Source organism: Ambystoma mexicanum, chromosome 9, assembly GCF_040938575.1.
Source record: "Ambystoma mexicanum isolate Mex_15411 chromosome 9, UKY_AmexF1_1, whole genome shotgun sequence".
In the NCBI taxonomy this organism is placed as follows: Eukaryota; Metazoa; Chordata; class Amphibia; order Caudata; family Ambystomatidae; genus Ambystoma; species Ambystoma mexicanum.
The window spans coordinates 1,533,602,941-1,533,624,328 of NC_090931.1; the positions used below are offsets into that span (position 1 = coordinate 1,533,602,941).

The 21,388-nt window shown below is 44.1% G+C and overlaps 1 protein-coding gene across 1 annotated transcript in view; it reads right to left on the reverse strand.

The window, feature by feature from the left end:
- Window positions 1-1,458: 1,458 nt before the first annotated feature.
- Window positions 1,459-21,388, reverse strand: part of LOC138489456 (zinc finger protein 436-like) — a 299,198-nt gene continuing 279,268 nt past the window's right edge. The window contains exon 4 of the mRNA XM_069617178.1: window positions 1,459-4,823. Within this exon, the coding sequence (XP_069473279.1) occupies window positions 3,667-4,823 (1,157 nt within the window). The 3' untranslated portion in view covers window positions 1,459-3,666. The remainder of the gene's footprint in view (window positions 4,824-21,388) is intronic.

A 21,388-nucleotide genomic window follows, 5' to 3' on the forward strand; every position in this document is an offset into this window, starting at 1 on the left:
AAGACCTTTTCCCATGAATGTTCTAAAAAAAGATCCTTACCTCCACCTATGCTGGCAGTGTAGCCCGATCCCTTGTAAATTACTCACTCGCATCAGGCATTTCCCAGAGCCTTTCAAAACCTCTCATGTCGAACTGTTTCTAAAAAAAAACAGTCTCGACCCACTAACTACATCAAGCTACCACCCAATCTCCAATACCTGCTTCATATCCATACTAACGGACCATGCAGCATATAATAAACTTGGCCTTTTCACAGAAGCCAATAGTCTCCTCAACCCAGCCCAGTCAGGGTTCAGACCCCTGTGTGGAATGGAATCTTCTGTGGTCTCCATCTGGGACGACCTAAAAATAACTGCCTACTCAGAAGGGTGTGCTGCACTCATCATCCTGGGTCTATCTGCGGCCTTTGATACAATCGACCGCACAATACTGAGGAACAGGCTCCTCACCCTAGGGCTCAAAGACTCCGGCCTCAATTGGATCACCTCCTTTATTTCCAATCGGTCACAAATGGTTCTCCTTTCTCCTCAGACCCCGCGCCCAGTCACAAAAGAGGTGCTGCAAGGAGCCTCCCTTTCACCTCTCCTTTTTAACCTCTACCTAAGCCCACTACAAGCACTCATCCACTCACACCTTACCTGCTACAACTACACAGCCGATACACAGATCATTTTCAAAATCCCCAAAATCCAAGCCTCCCCACCTTCCGACCTCGTCTCTTGTCTCTTGGACATCAACCATTGGATGAATAACAACCACCTAATCCTCAACCCGGGCAAATCAGAGATCCCAATATGCAGCAAAACTGCTCTGATGCCCCAACCTTTACTGTGGCCGGCTGCCCTTAGAGCCCCACCTGCTGATTCCTGCTCGATCAAATATCTTGGATACACCATGGACGCAGACCTATCCCTCTCAAAGCACATCAAACCCATATCCAGAACCTGCCATTTCCACCTGCATATCCTAAAACAAATCTTTCCTTACCTCTCTTACACACAAAGAGTCTCAGCAATACCGACCATTATCATCCCCTACCTGGACTACGCCAGCTCAGGAAACTTCAACGTATCAAAACGCAGCAGCCAGACGGCGCCTTGCTCTCTCGCCCAGAGAACACATTACCAATTTTTCACTGGCTCCCAGTTGGTCTAAGAGCAACCTTTAGAGCCATATGCATCACCCATCGAGCCCTCCACAATACGGGACCCAAGTTCCTTCAGAACAAAATCATCCACTTCTTCAAAAAAGTCCTCAAAACCTGGCTATTTACCAAATTATCCTGAAACCCCCTAAAACTCCAAATCCTGAGTATATGAACAGTCTCCCCAGGCAGTTCTGGCTGTGTTAGTGGTGTCACCGACCTCCAAACACCTGACTGTGCCGGCTGTGTTCACAGCGGCCTGGATCACACACTATCATACACCTATCATGACCCTGCTTCCCCTCAAGCACCAAAGGCTGAATAACAGCACTCATATGTTATGTCACAAGATTGATCAATGGCTGCACCAGGCATGTACGAAAGACGGGCAAATAACAAGAATAATGGTAGAAGTACAGTGGTGTGATAGAACTACCACCACAGCCATCACAATCATACAGATTGGATGCACTGCAGGGAATTAATGGGAAGTCGGGCTGCCATGGCCACTACCCAAACCAGCAGGCCAAGTTGGGGTCCCCTGCACAACACCACAGTGGGGAAATCAATAGCTAGCTCAACATCAATCAGGAAGGAATGGGGGGGCGGGCAGATATTGCACAAATATGAACAATATGATGGGCAGCCGTTGGTAAAAGTGCCCCCTTCAAATGATCAGCAAGCATTCGATATCTTTTTTAAAATGTATTTATTTATATTTATATAGCGCGCAAGCAGCCCAGGGGCATTGAGGCGCTGTTACTTGCAATAACTTAGTTACATGGTACACATGATAGCGATTGTTGACACATTATGAATAGTACAAGAAATCATACTGTTGTTACAAATATTGCATTTGGTCGTATATTACAACATATATGATAAATATTCGTGCTGATGTGTCGGTCCTTATGTGAAGAGGGTAGTTTTCAGTGTTTTGCGGAAGGTGGTGAGGGAATCTGGGTAGATTTGCCACCCGACCCACCTAGAAGAACCTGGAAGCACAACCCATACCCCTCCTGTGGCAAATTGTTGGAGAAAAGACTTGTTGCTGCTGCTAACTGTTTGTATCACAGCTGCAAGAACCGAAAGAAGAAGCCAAGTACAAGAGCGGGCACCCTAACAACAAAACACGATCAATGGTGGCAAGGTATGTATAATACAACACTCCACTGGCTGCAAGCATGGCTATCCACACATCAGTATAAAGCAATGACTATGAAAAAATGTGGTTGTGCTGTTCACATAATTCTCTGCCTACTCACACAAGACTACGCCTGAACACCTCTTGCAGCATATTGCAGTGAAGATCTACGAGAAATTTGGGCACGCTGAACACATAATGAGTCTCTAGTACCAGCGCCATCCTGCTCCTCTCAGCACCCATTCACATGCCTGACCGCATGGGTTGCTTCTCTACCGGAGCCTGAATAGCCCAGCTAAGCCTTTTTTGGCCAAGTGAACACATGCACTCTAATCGTACTCCATGACCTCCAACACACTGGAGTTCGGTCGTCCGAGGAGGTTCCCACTAACTATATGAAACTATAATAATGGTAAAATTACACTACACAAATGACAAGTACAATACAATACATCACTGATGACATCACATAACCTGGAAAGTTTTTCTTTTGTTAAGTGACATTAAGCAGATGACTTGACGGGAGGTAAGCATTAAAAACATGACAAATCTACTGTGAATGTGCTGTATATGTAGACCTTAACCTTGTGGAATGTGCTTAAGTTAGGATTTAATTTTTTCCAATAATTTCAACGGTTATTAGAGCAGTTATTAGAGCAGATTACCCATAAAGCCTTTTCACTGACAAAAACAATATACGTTTGTTCGTTCTCTCTCTCCCCCTCTCCCTCTCGTTCTCCCTCTCCCTCTCCATATGGACATTTCCTAATCTGTGTGAGTGGGCTGGACAGTTATGAGCCTCTTCGCACCTTTGCTCCACCTGAAAGTGTCTAAGGGGCTTTTCAGAGTTTGAACACTTAAGGGGTCAAGTACTTCCAGCACTACATGCACTCCGTGGGGCTTGTTGTGAGAATGGATCTTCTGCCGGCTTTACACATGTGAACTACACACTCCATGCATTGTTGCAGTATTTCCTTTGTGCGGAACCTATGATACACACTTATTTTTGCTCTGTTGTCACATGCGTATGTTCTGTGCAACTAGAAGGCTTCCCCTCCGCCCCCGGTATGAATGATTTGATGCATGATTAGAAATGAGGAGTCAACAAAGCTTTTCTCTCTGTGCACTGATGTGGCTTTTCCTTTGATGCCTGATCAGAGATGAGGGAGGATTCAATAAAGGTTTTCATGCACTCTGTGCATTCATAGGGCTTCTCCCCTGTATGCATCGTTCTGTGCGTGAGTAGAGCCGAGGACTGGCTGATGCTTTTCTTGCAATTTGTGCCCTCAAAGGGCTTTTTCCCTGTGTCAGCCCTTCAATGCCCTTTAGAGATGATGAGCCTACAAACGTGTCCATGCACTCTTTCCACTCATAGGGCTACTCCCCTGCATGCATCCTTCTGTGCTTGATGAGAGTTGTGGACTGACTGAAGCTTTTCTTGCACATTGTGCACTCATAGGGCTTTTCCCCTGTATGGGTCCTTCGATGCCTGATCAGAGATGAGGAGTCATTAAAAGGTTTATTGCACTCTATGCATTCATAGGGCTTCTCCCCTGTATGCATCCTTCTGTGCTTCATTAGAGCGGAAGACAGACTGAAACTTTTCTTGCACTCTGTGCACTTATAGGGCTTCTCTCCTGTATGGATCCTTCGATGATTACTGAGAGATGATGAGACACTGAATTCTTTATTGCACTCTGTGCACTTATAGGGCTTCTCCCCAGTATGGATCCTAGCATGGTTTTTCAGAGTAGAGAGGCGGCTGAATCTTTTCTCACACACTGTGCATTCATAGGGCATCTCTTTTGTATGGATTCTCAGATGTTGCTGAAGATGTGCCTTTATACTGAAACATTTTTCACACTCCATACACTTGTATGTTTGCCCCCCAGAATGGATCTTCTGATGGGTGTTCAGGTGTGACCTCAGAGTGAAGCTTTTCCCACACTCGGTACACGAGTATGCTCGGTCACTAGTGTGGATCTTCCGATGCTGGTACAATGCAGAGCTCCGAATGAAACATTTTTCACACTCTGTACACTGGTACGGTCGCTCAGTAGAATGGATCTTCTGATGCTGGTGTAGATTTGACCTCAGAGTGAAGCTTTTCCCACACTCCGTACACTGGTAAGGTCGTTCTCTTGTATGGATCTTCTGATGCTGGTACAGCGACGTGCTCTGAGTGAAGCTTTTCTCACACTCAGTACATGGGTATAATCTCTCTTCAGTGCACTCAGAGATCTTTTCCCCGGTATGAAGCATGTGATGCTGGTTCAGAGTTGACTTCAGAGGGAACGTTGCATCACACTCTGTGCACTTATAGGGTCCGTCAGCTGTGTGGGTTCTCTTGTGAATGATTAGACAGGATCTATTATTGAAGTCCTCTCTACAGATGCCGCAGGTAAATACTTTCTCCTTCTTGTGGATTCTCAAATGTATCAGGAGTTGGGAATGCTCACTAAAGCTTTGCTCGCAGTACGTGCATTTTCCAGGGTTCATTTGCAGGCTCTTTCTTTTGGTAATGGCCCCATTGTCTGTTAAAAGAAAGAGAGGTACCAGGCATTATTATTGGTAATTATACAGTCTCGAAATCAGTAGACGTACAGTAGAGCTGTGAATTATTATTGTCTGTTTCCCTTATACACACTGGATGATCCCAAGGAAATCTAATGGTCTTCTGTCCTTCAGATTACATGCAAAATAAAACATACAACTTTGAAACCCAAACAGAGTTTACAATTGAATAATCTCAAAAAAGGAAACTTAATTTGTATGAGCTGTAAGGAACTCATGGTGGCAACAGTAAAGACAGACACAAGTGATCACTGTTCATGGGTGTTTATTAAACTGTATAAATGGGTGAGGAAAATGCCTAATCTAAACCTAAATCTAAGGTGGGAGAAAGCTACGACCATCAAATATTAATAAGGCAGTCCTAGTGGCACCTAGTCAAATAAAAAGGGCCTATACTAAAAAAAAAAGACTGACAATCCTTACCCTAATAACAAAATAGTGTGGGATAGTGTTCATCAGAAAAGAAAGAAGTGTTCACAAATGAGAAGTCAGGATGGTATAACTGTGGTCTCCCTTCCACGCGGTTTTTAGCATGGGACAAGGCGCGACTCTCAAGCAACAGCACACTCCTGGGCTTCTTCAGCACAAGCTTACAGTTTTGGGATCAGGTCTCTTTTACAGCAAGTCTCTTTCCTCAGAGGACCTGATGTACTATTAACAACAAACAAAAAGTTCCTTTCAGTAATCTTCCCGTCGGGTGATTTCCTTTAACCCGTGGATCCGCCTCAACCGGGCTCCAATGCTTTTTGTAGCCGCTGCTGCCCTCAGACGGGTTCACTACAGCCTTCGGTTCTTGATCTCAGCAACTGGTAACAGTCAAAGTCTTATTGTCTTTTAAAACAACCGTTCCTTGTGGACATCCCTCAGCTGGGTTCACATTTGCCAGTTTAACACAGTTCATTTATTTGTGATGCCTTGCTCACCTCCCTTCGTTTCCGAGCCCCCAGTCATGCTTTCCACATTTATCGTTCATGCAGCGTTTTCCCTCAGCCGGGCGCACATGCCTGTTTCACACTGTCACAACTTTGCCACTGTGTTAAGGACTTTCGGTTGTACAAGGGATTTTGCCTCAATCCTCGTATGATCACCTTAACTCTGTATGTCTGCCTTTACTATGGCCTTGTTTTACTATATTATTCACAAGTAAAGGGGGCCTGCCAGAATCTTTCGAATGGATGCTCATGTGGCACCGGACCACTCTGCAGCTGGTCTTTCCCATGATTTTAAAAGTTCAGTAGTACACAAGTTCTTTGTTCAGAACAAGTTGCCTTTTGCACCCTTCGCTCAACACAGCCCAGTTATCTATCGGTTCACCCTCCGACTCACCGGCTCTGTTGACCTCATTGTCGTTTCTTGTCTCTGAACTCAAGAACAGTACCATGGTAGCAAGTATGTCTCCCCAACTTGGTTATCAGTGTGGGAGGGTCCTGTGCACCATTGCCATCTGTTACACCACACGTCAGCTGTAGTTCCCGGTCATATGATTCCTTTCACGGAGGCTTTGCGAGCTCGGTCGAAAAGAGCAAGGGCACTTCCCTCCTTCTTGTCCTTTCCGGTCTCACCGCCTTTCTTCTTTGTTTGAACTGCCATGCCGGAATAGCTGTTCCTCATGCATTTGTCCTTGCTCAAAGTATGCTCTCGCGCTCTGCATTTTATCCCTGTGGGGAAGGTAAATGGTCATCAAGTGTGTAGTTATGGTCAATTGCCTACCCCTGCCTGACCCTTGTGTTGGGACACATCAGGTAAACGGCTTTGTTGTTAGTCCATTTTCTGCCACTGTGTGAGAAAGTGTTTGTGTTGAAAAAGGGTGGAGGTAGATTATCTAAGTATCCTACGGGGTAGGATGGGGAAAAAGTGTCATAAGAAAGGGGGTGGTTGGTTAACTCGGAAAGGTGAGCTTTGAAGGGTTTGTGAATTGAATAGTGGAGATCGTGGGAAGGGTAGTGTTTTGTCACAACAGATTGGGAGTTTGGGTATGTAACCGGAAAACAGGGATTCTGGGATATGTAGTTGCCTAGTGCTGCAGGGTTTGGGTTCTATGGGACTTACCATATACGGAGGGGTTGTTGTATTTGTGCAAGGGAGAGTTATTGGGTGGAAGGGAGGTAGAGGTGGTACAGCCTACAAAAGCTTTCGTCCTCCTCTCCTTTGTCCCCGGTTTAATACAGTGCCTCACCTGGGGTATTCCGCCGAGCACAACCTCAGGCTCTCCTATCTCGCTCGTCCGCCCCAGGATTGGGATCTGTGAGCTCTAGCCCTTCCCTGACCACCTGAATAAGGGATTCCCGAGGTCTACTTGGGAGAATACCCTCAGGTTTCTCACAGAGCCCTCCCAGACAAAACCTACATGTTTGAATTATGTAATGATTTAACAAGATAATAACGAGCACAAACCTAGTGGTCAGTCCCCATCCCCTGCTTTACAGTAGATTTCACTATGGGGTGATTAGGGAATTCTCTGGTATGAATCAGACTCTCACCACATGATGCAGAGTTTATTTATTTAAACTTTTTAGTCCATCGCGCCGCATGCCCGCAGGCCTCGGGGCACACAAACAACAGAGAGAGACAAACAATCAGACCAGAAGATGCATGGCAAGATGCTAAGAAGAACCAGGGGCGAAGCTCGAAAAGTCAAGGAAGCGGACCAGAGGAGCAGTGTAAGGTTAATCAGGCGAGAGATTGAAGAGATGAGTTTGTTTTCAGGTCCTTCTTGAACTTTGAAGGTGCATCAATTAGTCTAATACAAGGTAGCAGTGCACTCCAGGCGCAGGGACCTTGAGAGTTAAAGGTGCGTCCACCTCCCTTCACCAGCTTAAACCTTGGTTGAATGAGTCTCACGTGCTGTTGTGATCTGAGAGAACGACTTGGAGCATGTAACTGGATGCGTGCCTTAAGATATTCGGGGGCAGCATTCGCGTGTGCCTTAAGATATTCGGGGGCAGCATTCGCCACACATTTGTGAGTTAATGTTGTAATTTTGTGGGTAATGAGATGTTTCACTGGAAGCCAGTGTAGGGCCCTTCTGACCAGCGTAACGTGAAAACATCTGGCCAGACCAGCAACAGCCCTCACTGCACTTTCTGAGTATCCTGGGGGGTGGGTATGACAGAGACGGTGCAACTAATTAGCGAGCTACTGTAATAGTCTAGCCGAGTGTTCACGAGAACTGAGGCCAGAGTCGCCAGGTTCTCTTGTGTAAGAAATTGTTGTGAATTGTTTATCAAACCACATGAAGATCTGATAGCGGCCACATGATGACGCATAGAAAGTTCCACATTCAGAATCACTGTGTTTTTACTTTTTTACACTAAAATAGACATTTCCATGATGATAAACCTTGCATACTCTCTTGACAGAGATCTCAGCTTGTGGCTTGAAGTGACAATAAGGATCTCCGTTTTAGCACCAGAGAATTGGCATCATCCAAACATGAATGGACCTGTAGATGGTACTGAAGGTTGCTGAATCTACAGAATAGGAGCCTGAGAGTGTAATGACAACTTGGGTGTCATCAGCGTAATTTGTCACCAACATGCACAGGTTAAGTAACAGGAGTAGGAAGAGGATCATGTAAATGTTAAACAGCATTGATGCGATGCAAGACTCCTGAGGGACACTGCAAGTGATCAGAGAGGGGGCAGAGGAAGCATCCCCCATGCTGACTCCTGTGGTCCTAGGACCCAGAAATGAGGAGATCCATAGAGCAGCTTTAGGTGAACAGCCCGCCACTAACTGAAGTCATTCAGCTAAGAGATCATGAGCTACAAGATCAAAAGATGAAGATAGGTCTAACAACATCAAGGCCGATAAATGCCCCCGATCCATGTTCTCTAATAAATTTGCGTTGAGATCCAGCATAGCCGTCTCAGTGCCAAAGCATTTCCTGTACCCAGATTGACAAGGGAGAAGAACGTTATAGGCCTCGACGTAGTTCTGGAGTTGCAGATGTGCCACTTTATCCAAAACCTGCAGTAAAAACGACACATTAGTAAGAGGCCGATAATTATCTGGAATAAATGGGTCCAGAGATTCCTTCTTTAATAGAGGAGTTACCAAAGCCTCTTTTAAAACGAGGGGGACACTATCTTCAAGGAATGAATGATTAATACATTTTGTGACCAAGGGACTTAGAGTTTTGTGACATTCTATAAACGGGCTCGCCGGACAGGCATCACTATGACATGAAGTGGGCTTCATAGTGGCAATGGTTTCCGACACAAATGATTTGGAGCAGGTGGTAAAATTGAAGACGGAGGGTTGAGCCTGTGGGGAAACTACTGCTTTATAAGCTACAGCTGCTGTCTCGTGTGCTGAGCACAAGTCCCTAACCTGTAGGGTAGGAAGATGGGTACTGACTGCACTGTGTTTCTGACTATTTGCTAAATCACAAATCTGTTTTGCTGAAAGTACATTAATAATAAGAAAGAAAGAAAGAAAGAAAGAAAGAAAGAAAGAAAGAAAGAAAGAAAGAAAGAAAGAAAGAAAGAAAGAAAGAAAGAAAGAAAGAAAGAAAGAAAGAAAGAAAGAAAGAAAGAAAGAAAGAAAGAAAGAAAGAAAGAAAGAGAAAAAAAGAAAGAAAGAAAGAAAGAGGGAAAGAAGGAACATGGAAATATGTCAAGACTCCTATTAAGAATGGTTTAAAACAAAGTTTCACCAGAATACTGAAGAAATCAAGCAAAAACTAAAAATTCATAAAAAAGAATCAATAACATACATTATCTAAAATTCATAGAGTTGAGGGCATTTTGTTAACGAAAATTGTTTGCAATGTTTATTATTTGTAATGTATTTTTAGTGGGGCTGGGTTCGTTATATATCACAGAGCAAACAGAAAGCTAGCTTTCATTGCGCTACAAGGCTTCTAGAGGAGCAGAGATATTGTCAATTTCTTTGGATATTTCGGGAGACGACTCCTGAATCAAGGACACTGCGTTTTCTTGAAGCAATCGCTGATTTTTTTTATTTTGTTTTGGGATGACAAGGTGTTGATGAAACTAACTTTCTTTACGAGTGGGATGTAGTGGTAATTGGTTTGGCTTAAAGGTAGGCTATTAGGGGGGGAAGGAAACAAAGAAAGTAAGTGAGATAAAGATTGGGGAGCATCAAAGGGGTCGCATCCATTTTTCACTCACTTTTAGCTCACGGGTGGTGGTTTAGCATCACCAAGTGAGGTACAGCTATTGGCATGGGAATGTTGGTAAGGGGAGCTGGCATACAATGAGGGAAATACAGCTTATAGGTGTCCTTATGGTATCTATTGCCATGCTAGGCCCTCATGCACTTCCACTGTAAGGAAGGTATGGCATCAAACAGTGAAGATAGACACAAGTGATCACAGTTCAAGGGTGTTTATTGAATATATATTGTATATCTTGTAACCTTGTAAGCCTTGCATTCTCCTTCTGCTACACCCTGTTACTTACGGGTCTGGTGCGCATAAAAAGTGAATAAACAAACAAAACAAACAAACTTCAAATGGGTTGGTTGAACGGCTATCTAATCCTAACTCTAAAGATGGAAGTAAGCTACAACCATCAAATAACAATAACATAGTCCTAGTGGAGTCTCTTTCAAATAAAAGGGCCTTTACTAATAAACCAATTGCCAATCCATACTTCCAAATACAAAAGGGTGTCGGACAATGGTGTATGCAAAAAAGAAGAGTGTTCAAGAAATAATATGTCAGGACGGTTGAGCAGTTGGCTTCCCTTCCCCATGTTTTGAGCACGGGGCAAGGCGGCACGTTCGAGCTTCGCACATACTCTGGCTTCCCTGCCACAAGGATACAGTTCAAACCACAGACATCAAGGCCTTCTGCCAAAGCCTCTTTCCAATATCAGTCTCTTACTGCAGAGGGCCTGTCGTAACAAACAAAGTTTCAAAGTTCCATTCCTATCAGGATTTTCACATGCACAGGTTCTCACTTTCAATGATCATCAGGGGTCTACCTATTCAGACTGACACCCCCATTGTGTCCCATTAGTCACACTTGGTCTCCCTCGTTTGGGCTAGGACCATGGATCTCCCTCAGTCAGGCTTGGATCCGCTTGATATGGATCTGCCTCTTTCAGGCTCGGATCCTCTTGATATGGATCTGCCTCTTTCAGGCTCAGATCCTCTTGGTATGTATATCCCTCGTTCGGGCTCAGATCCTCTTGATATCAAAATGGAAAAGTTTTGAATGTGTGATGGGTTTTGCTTAAACCGTTGCATGACCGCTTCGATTAACTTCACACAATTATTCTCATCAATCTTCTACTTTTGTTTCTCTTAGCAGGATACCCTACAGAGACTTTCGATTGAACACATCCATGCTGCCGGACCACTGTCAACGGTATCGTAGCTTTCCTTCTTAGGTTCAAACATTCATCAGCAGTTTAGTTTTACTCGCATCTTTCATCACACGAGTTTAACAATGTTCATTCCAGTGCTCATTATATAATGTTGCAGCTTGCAACCTTGACTTCAACAAAGACCAGTCTTGCATCGGTCTCCCAAACTCACCAGCTGTGTTGCTCTTTCTGGTACTACTTTGTTCTTGGAACCAAGGATGACACCGCGGCAGCTGCTGCTGCTCCTCCCCGCCTTGGTCAGTCACGTGGGAGGGCCCTTGGTATCTTTGAGACACAATGCAGGATTTAATAGTCTTGTTTCCTAGCCTTAGGCTTTCTGCCTCGAGGTTTCTTGAAAGTAACGACGTCTGGACGAAAAAAGGTCAAGGGTAATTTCCTTCTTACAAACCCTTCTTGGTTTGCCCTCCTTCTCCCTTCGTTCAGCTGCTGAGTTGAAACTGCTGTACCTTTGTGTGCTTTTGCCTCACTCAGAGTCTGCCCTCGTGCTCCGCCTTTTATCTGTGTGCGGCAGTCTAATGGAAGTCAGGTGTGAGTGATTTTCAGTAATTGAATGAAACAAAACCGTACGTTGCCACACGGTAGCCCTATTATGCACTCCTTGGGGGACATCTGGTCCCAAACAGAGTAAAGTGGTCTATGATCTGGGTAACCCAGGTAGGGGAAGCCCACATGTAGACACAGGAATTCAATAATGATCAAAAAGTTTGTCTGGGTAATATAATCACATTTAGTCATTCAAAGGTTTTAGGACCTGTTCAAAATCCATAAATCGTCTGATACAACAGACTAATTATAAAAAGATAACTCAACAACAGTTGTCATAGGTAAAAGGACAAGACTTTATCTCATCAAAATTAGGAAAATACCCATGTACAGCACAATGGAATTACAAAAGAATAAATAAAACCATAGTGTAAATAACACAGTTTCTTCAAATGTGCATCAAGTCATGTAAAAAACGAATCAGATCGAGTCATACCAAAGCAGGTTCCAACATGTTACAAGTTGTGTTTACAACATTCACACAAGAAATCTAATTATGCGCAATTGGTTTACAAATAAATCCAAAATAGCTCCTTTCAGATTGCAATATCGCCAACACGTTTCGGATGTCTAACAATCCATCTTCAGAGCAAATGAGCTATATGTTCCTATTGTTCATAGTGTTTTGCGTGTAGACACCTAGGAGGTTATAGATAAGGTAACTCAGTATCGGGACTTATATAAATGGTACAACAACTTAATTCATGTACCTCACTGTATATAGATTTTACTAACCTTCCGGTCAATACAAGTGGTAGTGCAAGAAGGGTCACATTTGTTAAATAAGGATCAGTTCCATGTAAGTCATACTGGAAACAACTGCATGCAACTATATCGCCATACATAGATCATTATTAAGTGAAAAATTGAATGAAACTGGACTCACCCAGCTGTAAAAGCGAAGACTACAGCCGGGATTGTGAAACGGGCGGTCATAGAGGCACCGCATTCGTAGATGTAGGAAAAGAGAAAAATGGAGAAGCCAGGGTCAGACTGGTATGGGTAACCCTAGCCAAGTGTAGCTAAAAGATTAATAAATGGAGTGTTTCTCCCAAGTATTACGAAATGTATGTATCTATAACCATGTCATAGGGAAATCTCTAGCGTGAGAAAAGTGTGAGGAAGACTCCCGTAAGCAGCTTGATGCTGCAGACATAAGGTCACAATTGTAGCTGTGGGTAAAGAACAAAGAGCCCCACATAGGTCACCAGTCTAGAGAGCCCCTGAGTCTGGGTAGCAGATCTCAGTATGACGGCGAATATTTGCAAGTCATGTCCACTCGTGAGTGATATTTACTCCATTAGAATGTATGCAGTAAAAGTCTACCGATTACAGCAGATACATGGCAAGTAGTGTAACACATTTGGCTATTAAAAGGCCGGCAGCCGGGAAGTCAGGCGCTGATAATTTTGTTAATCCCCATTCCCATACAGTCCCTGAGGACTCTATGGGGGTGGAGACACGGAAGCACCGGCACCGTTGTTAACGGTGCCGGTGCTTCCTTGGACAGCTTTGCCTACCGTGACAGTTTGCCGGTCTGGAAACAAAGGTGCCGTGAGCCTACCGGCACCCTTTTTCCCAGACTCGGCAAACTCAGCATGAGGCCCAATATCGAGGCATAGGTAGCAGAAGGATTTTCTTTCCACTCCTTTAAGAGATTTATGTGCTAAAGGTGGGTCGTTTGCTTCCTGTCAGGTTGGGCTATTTTATAGTTACAGGTCCCAGTTTGCTCTAGTACCGCATAAGGCCCATGCCACTTTGAGACAAGTTTATTTTCAGAGGTAGTTAAGAGGACTCATACATTTTGTCTTACTGAAAAGGGTCTTAAATTTACCTTCTTGTCATATGTGGACTTCTGTTGAGCTTGATCTTTTTCCATGAGAGTGAAGACTAGATTTCGAACGAGTTTCATATGTTCTCGCAATCGGGTAGCTGTTTGTGAGAGGGGAATAGGTGACTCTTCCCTCTCTTCCCAGGTTTCCCATGGCATGTCTAAGACATCCCTTGGTTCTCTATGGTAAAGTAGTTCAAAAGGAGAGAAGCCGGTGGATTCCCGAGGGGTCTTTCTTACTGCAAATCGGGCCCATGGGATGATGCTACCCCAGTCCTTTCCATCCTTATCTACCAATTTTCTCAAAATCATCTGAAGGGATTTGTTAAATCACTCTACCAATACGTACATTTGGGGGTGGTAAACCGAGGTTCTTAAGGTGGAAATATGTAGTCATTGCTTGAATTCATCCATGAGTTTGCTCATAAAAGTGGATCCCGGGTCCATTAGAATTTCCTTGGGGAAACCAACCTTAGAAAAGAATGGTAGTAGGTGTTTTAAGATTTGCTGGGTTCTATTATTCTGCATGGGGAACACCACCAGGTATCAGGTAGCATAATCAACGATTACGAGAACATATTTATTACCCAAACTAGAGCTTTCCAACGGTCCAATGATATCCATCCAAATTCAGGAGAAGGGGACTTCTATGATTGGTAAGTGGTTTAGAGGGGCAGGTAAGGGAATATGTGCGCTCGTTTTCTGGCATATTTCACATGTCTGGATGAAGTTCTATATGTCAGCATAGATACTCGGTCAGTAAAATTTCCGAATGATGTGAGCTTGGGTTTTAGACTGCCCTAAATGTCCCCATGTCAAATGAGAATGAACAATATCGAACACTATCTTATGATTGGTTTTGGGGATTACTAATTGAGTTTTACTTAGGCCTTCTCTGGAGGTTTCCTTTCTATATAGTAATCCCTGTTACAGGAAGAAAAAAAGGCTCCCCTTTTTCTAGTCCTTCTTCCTCAGGAATCACTTGTACGAAAGCCTCTGTGAGTGTTGGATCATTTCGCTGGGCGTAGGCTAGATCGGGAAGGATGGTATGTTCTTCTTCCCTCTTTGCCTCAGTGATGGGTGGTTCATCAGCCTCTCTAAAGCCTAAGCTACACCTCTCTCAGTTTCTTCTGGTTCACTTTTTTTAAAAACAAGTAAATAGAGCCTTCTCAAGAATTCCCTGTGAAATTTTGTCCCCACGATGCATTTCAAATGGGGTTTCACCATGGTTCTGTAGGAGAACCTTTATGTCTCCTCAGAAGTTGGGATCTATGATGCCTGCTAGAACATCCAGACCAAACTTCCAGGCAAGGCCAGATTTTGGGGCCAATTTTATATATCAACCCTCAGGGGCTATTAGGACTAAGTCTGTGGGAATCATCCCTCTTTTCCCTGGAGGGATAGTAGCTTCTGTGCTGCTACAAATATCAAAGCCTATGGATTCTTTCATGGGGATCTGAAGCTCTGTGACTAAGTTTCTGGAATTTTAGGGTCCTCCAATTTGTCTCAATTGAGTTACATCCCACTCCTGACAGCACATGTAAGCAAGGCATGGTATCAAACAGCGAAGAAAGACACAAGTGATCACAGTTCAAGGGTTTTTATTGAACTTCAATGGGTTGGTTGAATACCTATCTAACCCTAAGTCTAAGGATGGGAGCAAGCTAAGACCATTAAATAATAATAACGCAGTCCTAGTGGAGTCTCTGTCAAAATAAATGGGCCTATACTAATAAACCTATTGTCAATCCTTACTTCTAAATACAAATGGTGTGGGATAACAATGTATGCATAAAGAAAAGTGTTCAAAAAATGATATGTCAGGATAGTTTTGCAGTTGGCTTCCCTTCCCTACGTTTTCAGCACGGGACAAAGCTGAAAGGGGCTCTTAGGGGCTCCTAGGGGGTCCCTCGCGATATGGAAACAAGGTAATAACCATACACGAAAAGATGCGCCAGACACAAGGTTCAAATTCCCAATGCTAGGGTTTATTGCAAGCAAAATAGTCCCAATTGGCCAACTGTGGTCTCACGCCCCGCGATGTGTATTTTCTAGACCTCGAGGGACGCAAGAGAGCGAATTACGTACATCAGTTACATATATACAAAATGCATATCATACAATCAGCTATGTCATGTTTAACACCCCCTCTTTATTGTGTTTCTTTGAACTCGGGATGATGATGGACATTTCCGACGAGTATGACAATTATGACACTTTCGATGTCTATTCTAGTAACAATGTGCAATTAGAAAGTGCGGAGGCATCTTCTAGTTGTTGAACAGAACACGGTGGTTCTGTTCTTGGAAGCAAGCTGCACACGGGGGAAAAGCCACATTCCAAGCTTTGCTATCTATGAGGTGCTATTCGTGTCCTGGGAGCCGACACGCTCTAAAGGGTTTTGCGAAGGGGGGCCGTAAGAAGAGCATAATTCAAGCCTTTAGCTGCTTTATTCTAACATATTCTACCACAGTACGAGACTGGCTGGCAGCTGTGAAATGATTAAATGCCCTGCAGCTCTCCCTCAAGGCTACAGAGAGGGAGCGTGGGCATTCCTTTCTGGGCTACTCATGAGGAGTTTCAACGAACTCCTCAGTCCCGTGGCCTTGCCCTTTTCATATTCAGACAACAATGTTAACAGTTGAGCAGAGTAAGCAGAATTTGCAAGAATTGCAAGCTGCAAAGCAGTTTAGACAGAAAGCAATGAGCAATGGTTAACAAGCAAAATGGTGATTCTTGCTACGTTTAAAATGGCTGCTTGCTGGTCAAGCATAGCAGTCTGTATTTCTATAATTCTGTGCATAAAACGGTTGGCCTTTGGCCATCAAGATACGTCTGTCATCCAAATGAAGGGTATTCACTTTTTCCAGATTGACAAACCCTCCTTTTGGCCGTATGCCAAACATCTTATTCATTTATTGTATCCTCCTCTGATGAGGATAAGTCTGGGGTATCTATGTCTAAACCTTTCATGTTATCATAAGCATCATCTTCCTCATAAATGTCTATAGCCATGAATTGTTTTATTGTTTTTGTTTCATCAGTGTCTCTGTTATTCCGGCCATGCGTTTGTTTTCCTCTCGACACCATGTGCATACATCCCTTAGTACATCCATCAGTTATTTCAGTGCAAACTATTGGTAAGCATTGTATGCAACAGCAACATGTTATGAATATACCAAGTACCACCATTAGTATCGAAATTAACTTCCATCCCCAGGACCGCAACAGTCCCCAAAACCAGGATCCTATCCCCCAAACCCCTTCTTCAGTGGAGAGTGTGGAACTTAGGACATGTCATTTCCGGATTGCTTTAAATATCGTAGTGGAGTAATCATCTATAAACACAAAGCATGCAGTTTTTACAAGGTTGCAAACTCCGCCCCGGGATCAAATAATATTATGTGAAGAGCCATTGTGTTTTGTAGTGCCATTAATCTTATTCCTTTCTCTTCTAACGTCATATTGAATAAAATATCCGTTGTTAAATCTATGGTATTTTTTAATATTCTAGATAGTTTTCTTATATTATAGGAATTTTCTATTTGGGCCAAGAATGGTATAAACGATTTGGCTACATCCATTGCTATCATTCCATCTTCACTACTGCTTTGTGTTCTACCTTTTGTTCGTCTGGCTACTTCTGCTGTTTCCAAGAGGAACACTCCTGGAAACAGTAGACCTAGGTAGCATGTACCTCCCCAGTTCCTAGGTAACCATGGATATGCTTTTTTACCACATATAAAGTAAACAGGGTCCCCTACGTACACGGGTTCTATTTCGTGCTTTAAAACCACTGTGTTAAGGCAGCTGCTAAACGTTCCTACTTTATAGGAACCTTTTTTCTTTAAACATAGGGGAGCAGTTTTTGGGCTGTGATCCACTGCAGGGGGCACAGCATCTTTATTCCATTCATCCCTCATTCGAAATGTCATTACTGATGTTTCTTCTGCTGGCGGGGTCGGTCTATTCTGCCTATGTAATCTATCTAGTCTTGTTGTCTTTCGTGTATTGTTCCTAATGGGATCTGGTGAAAACACGCGAGCTTTGTGGAATATGGAACAACCCACAGGTCTCATGATCACTTCCTCAAATTCATTCATATTGGTCTCGTCTAGCTGACCCGTATTACTCTTGTTCCATTTCCCAAAGAACATTGCACTCAACGATACTTCACATGAATATACCAATGGTAACGGTTGTACATACCAGCCTATCCCTTTCCCACCGTGCTGTGGTAAATGGGCACAAACCCAGCAATCTTTTTTCTTTAAAACCGCATGGGTCATGTTCATGATGAGCAACAATGTATTGTTGCCATATCCTTCTCTATGTCTTTCTTCCATTGGGGACAAAGTACCAGTGATTACATGAACCGGGCTTTCATTAGCTGCTTTTGGCAAAAGTGTTTCTAATGGGTGCGCAGACTCCAGGAACCATAGTGTAATAGCTATTATTGTTGGTACTACCATACTTAGAGAACACAGGACCACTGTCCAAATCAGTACCTTATTCCTTTTATCATGCTTTTTTCCTAAATTTACAGTCTCTAAAATGATCATCTTTTCAGCAGGGGTGCAGGAGGAGGCTGAAACTGGTCTTGATTTGTTCTTCATCGTCCTTCTTCTTGCTGGCAAAGTTCGTCGCAAATGTCTCTCGTTCTTGATGCCAGAAAAGTTCAACGAAAATGTCACAGTTCAATTCTGCCAGCCCTTTCACAGCCTAGATCACTTATCCACTCCGAGCAAGATTAGTTGTTCTTTCTCCCACTGCTCAGACGATTTCTGAACAGTTCTTTGTTGATAGAGTACTATGTGCATCCAGCTTGTCCTGCTCTGGTTAGGACACATGCACTCTATCAGCCTTAGTACTTACTTAGACACATGTACTTTATTATAAGCACACCGAGGAGCCGTGAGTCTTGAATTGTCCGGCTTGCACAACTCCCACACTTCTCTCCTCTTCGCCCCTGGTTCCTACTCCGTCCGTGAGTGGAACCAAAGGAAAAAGAAAAGCACCAAAGATCCGTGGATCACTTTGTCTGTTGAGGCCGCAAATTATACCGTTTCACTCCTGGTATTGTATGATCCGTGAATAGTGCCGTTGGACTTCCAGTATCAGGCTCAGTGTCAGCCTGCGGCACAATGATGGGTAGCGATGAGCGCCGTGGCAATGATGTAGTTTCTTTCTTTGGCTCTGGTGCGTTTGCAGAGACTGGCGGGAGCCAAAGGGGTTCACACGTTGTTTCTGCTCGTGTTTGAAATGCAGAGTTTGTGTCGCTCGGCAGTGATGTTGTTTCTGCTGAGCAACGTTGGGGCATTTTTCGCCCTTTCCCCTTCCTGGCAGCCTTCTCAGTCTCTGTTTCGAGTTTCACTTCTCGCTTAGGCTTTGTTTCAACTTTCACTTCTCGCTCAGGCTGATGCTGTGGCAGTGGATTGGCAACAGTTTCTTTCGTTTCCGAGACCGTCTCCTTTCTCTGGTCGTCGGAAGTTGTCAACAGTCCTGGGAATCGTTTGGCATGTGTCGCATGGATCCATGCCTTGCGTCCGTCCACTCGAATGGCCGTCTGCGTCGCCAGCAACACTTGATAGGGGCCGCGCCACCTGGGTGCTAATGCTGTCTTCCGCTCAAAGTTCTTAATCAGGACCCAGCTTCCAGGCTCCAGCGCGTGCCCCGGTCCGGTGTATCGCACTGGTAACGCCTCCTGCACCTGCTGATGAATCAAACGCAACTTCTGCATTAAAAGGCCACAGTACGTGCTTAACACAGGATGCTCGACCTCACATAATCTTTTGGGCTGCCGTGTGCACCATACATTTGCCGGTCTCCCCATTATAATTTCATAGGGGGAGAGCCCAGTTTTAGCCTTCACAGACGTGCGCATGCACAATAGCGCTAGGGGTAATGCATCCACCCAACTCAACTTGCTCCCAGCACAGATTTTAGCTATCTTTGACTTTAAGATACCGTTATGTCTCTCAATAAGCCCGGCAGAACTGGGATGCCTGGAACTGTGGAATCGTTTCTCTGTAGACCTGCACAGATCTGTAGTACTACTGCGCCCACAAAGTGTGGGCCATTGTCTGACCACAGGACACGGGGCAGCCCGAACCACGAAAAATACTCTTTCAACATTACTTTTGCCGTTGACATGGCAGTACAGTCTTTTAAAGGATATGCCTCCACCCACTTGCTAAATGCACAAATCACCACTAACACATATTTGTAGTTCTGGCACCTTTCCATTTCTATGAAATCAAAATGGATCACCTCAAATGGCATAGAGGGTGGGCCAAAACTACCTACTGGAGTCACGGTTCCCTTCCCTACATTGTGTTGCAGGCACGTAATACAATTCTGCACTAGCCTTTCTGTATTCTTTTTTATGTGCTCATTTTTCCATACTGTGGAAAAATGCTGTACTATTTTCTTCGCGCAAATGTGGGTAGGGCTATGCGCCATCGTAACCATTGCACTCACGTAACAGTTTGGCAACATCCAGTTCTTTGTTTCCTTGTCCACCCAACATCCTTCCAAATCTAACTCAGCAGAGCCCTCAGCCCACCCCTGAATCTCTTCAGTCGTGGCCTCAGCCTGCATTTCTTTGACTGTGGTAACTCCATTCTCTATCATACAAGGTACTTCCTCAGTCTGTACTGTCCTCATTTTGTTTCCCAAATTAGTGGCTGTTTGTTTCGCAATCCTGTCTGCAAATGCGTTTCCCTCTCCCACTTTACATGTTACTTTTTTATGCGCCTCGCATTTTACTATAGCTAGGCGCTTTGGAAACTTGAGTGCAGACAACAATCGTACAATCAAAGGGCCATGCTGAATCCTGGCCCCATGTGATGTCAAGAAGCCCCTCTCAGCCCAGAGTCGGCCAAAGTTATGAACCACGCCAAAGGCGTACTGGCTATCAGTATAAATATTCATGTTCAAATTCTCATAGAGTTCACAGGCTCGGGTCAGTGCTATTATTTCTGCGGCTTGTGCTGAATTGTAGGGGATTCTTCTGCTTTCTACAACACTCTCTAGGGTAGTAATTGCATATGTGGCCGTTGATGTGCCATCAGGTAATTTAAAACAAGAACCGTCACAAAACAGCTCCCCATCTGGCTCTTTCTGTGGGATGTCGCTCAAGTCAACTCTTCCCTTTGTTTCTTCTTCAGTAACCATTAAACAATCATGGGGTGGTGATTCGTTGTCACCAATTTCTGCTATGGGCAGTGGCATTAATTCTGCAGGATTCAATGCGCTACACCTCATAATTTGGATGTGAGGTGCAAACAAGATGAGCTCATATCTTGTTATTCTGGCAGAAGTGAGGTGTTGCGTCTGTGTTCTATTTAATAGAACATCTATAGCATGGGGCACCATCAGAATTAAAGTGTGCCCCAATACCATTCCTTCCGTTTGTTTCACTGACGCTGCAGCCGCTGCGACGGATCGCAAACATCGTGGTAGTGCGTGCGCTACAGGGTCCAGCGCGGAAGAATAATAGCCTTCACGGCCTATTTCTTCCACCTTGTTCCTGTGTCAAAACCGCCAATGCACATCCTTCACTCTCACTCACAAATAGTCTAAAGATCTTCAATTGCTCAAACGCTTTCTGACATTCCTCATCCCACTGTAAAGGCATCACTGCATCCTTTTTAGTTAATTTTATCATCGGCTTCACAATCAACGCAAAATTACTGATCCACCGCCGACAATAAGAGGCCATGCCTATTACAGCTCTCACTCCTTTTTGAGTTTTTGGAATAGGCATACTAGAAATACTTTCTATGCGTTCTGG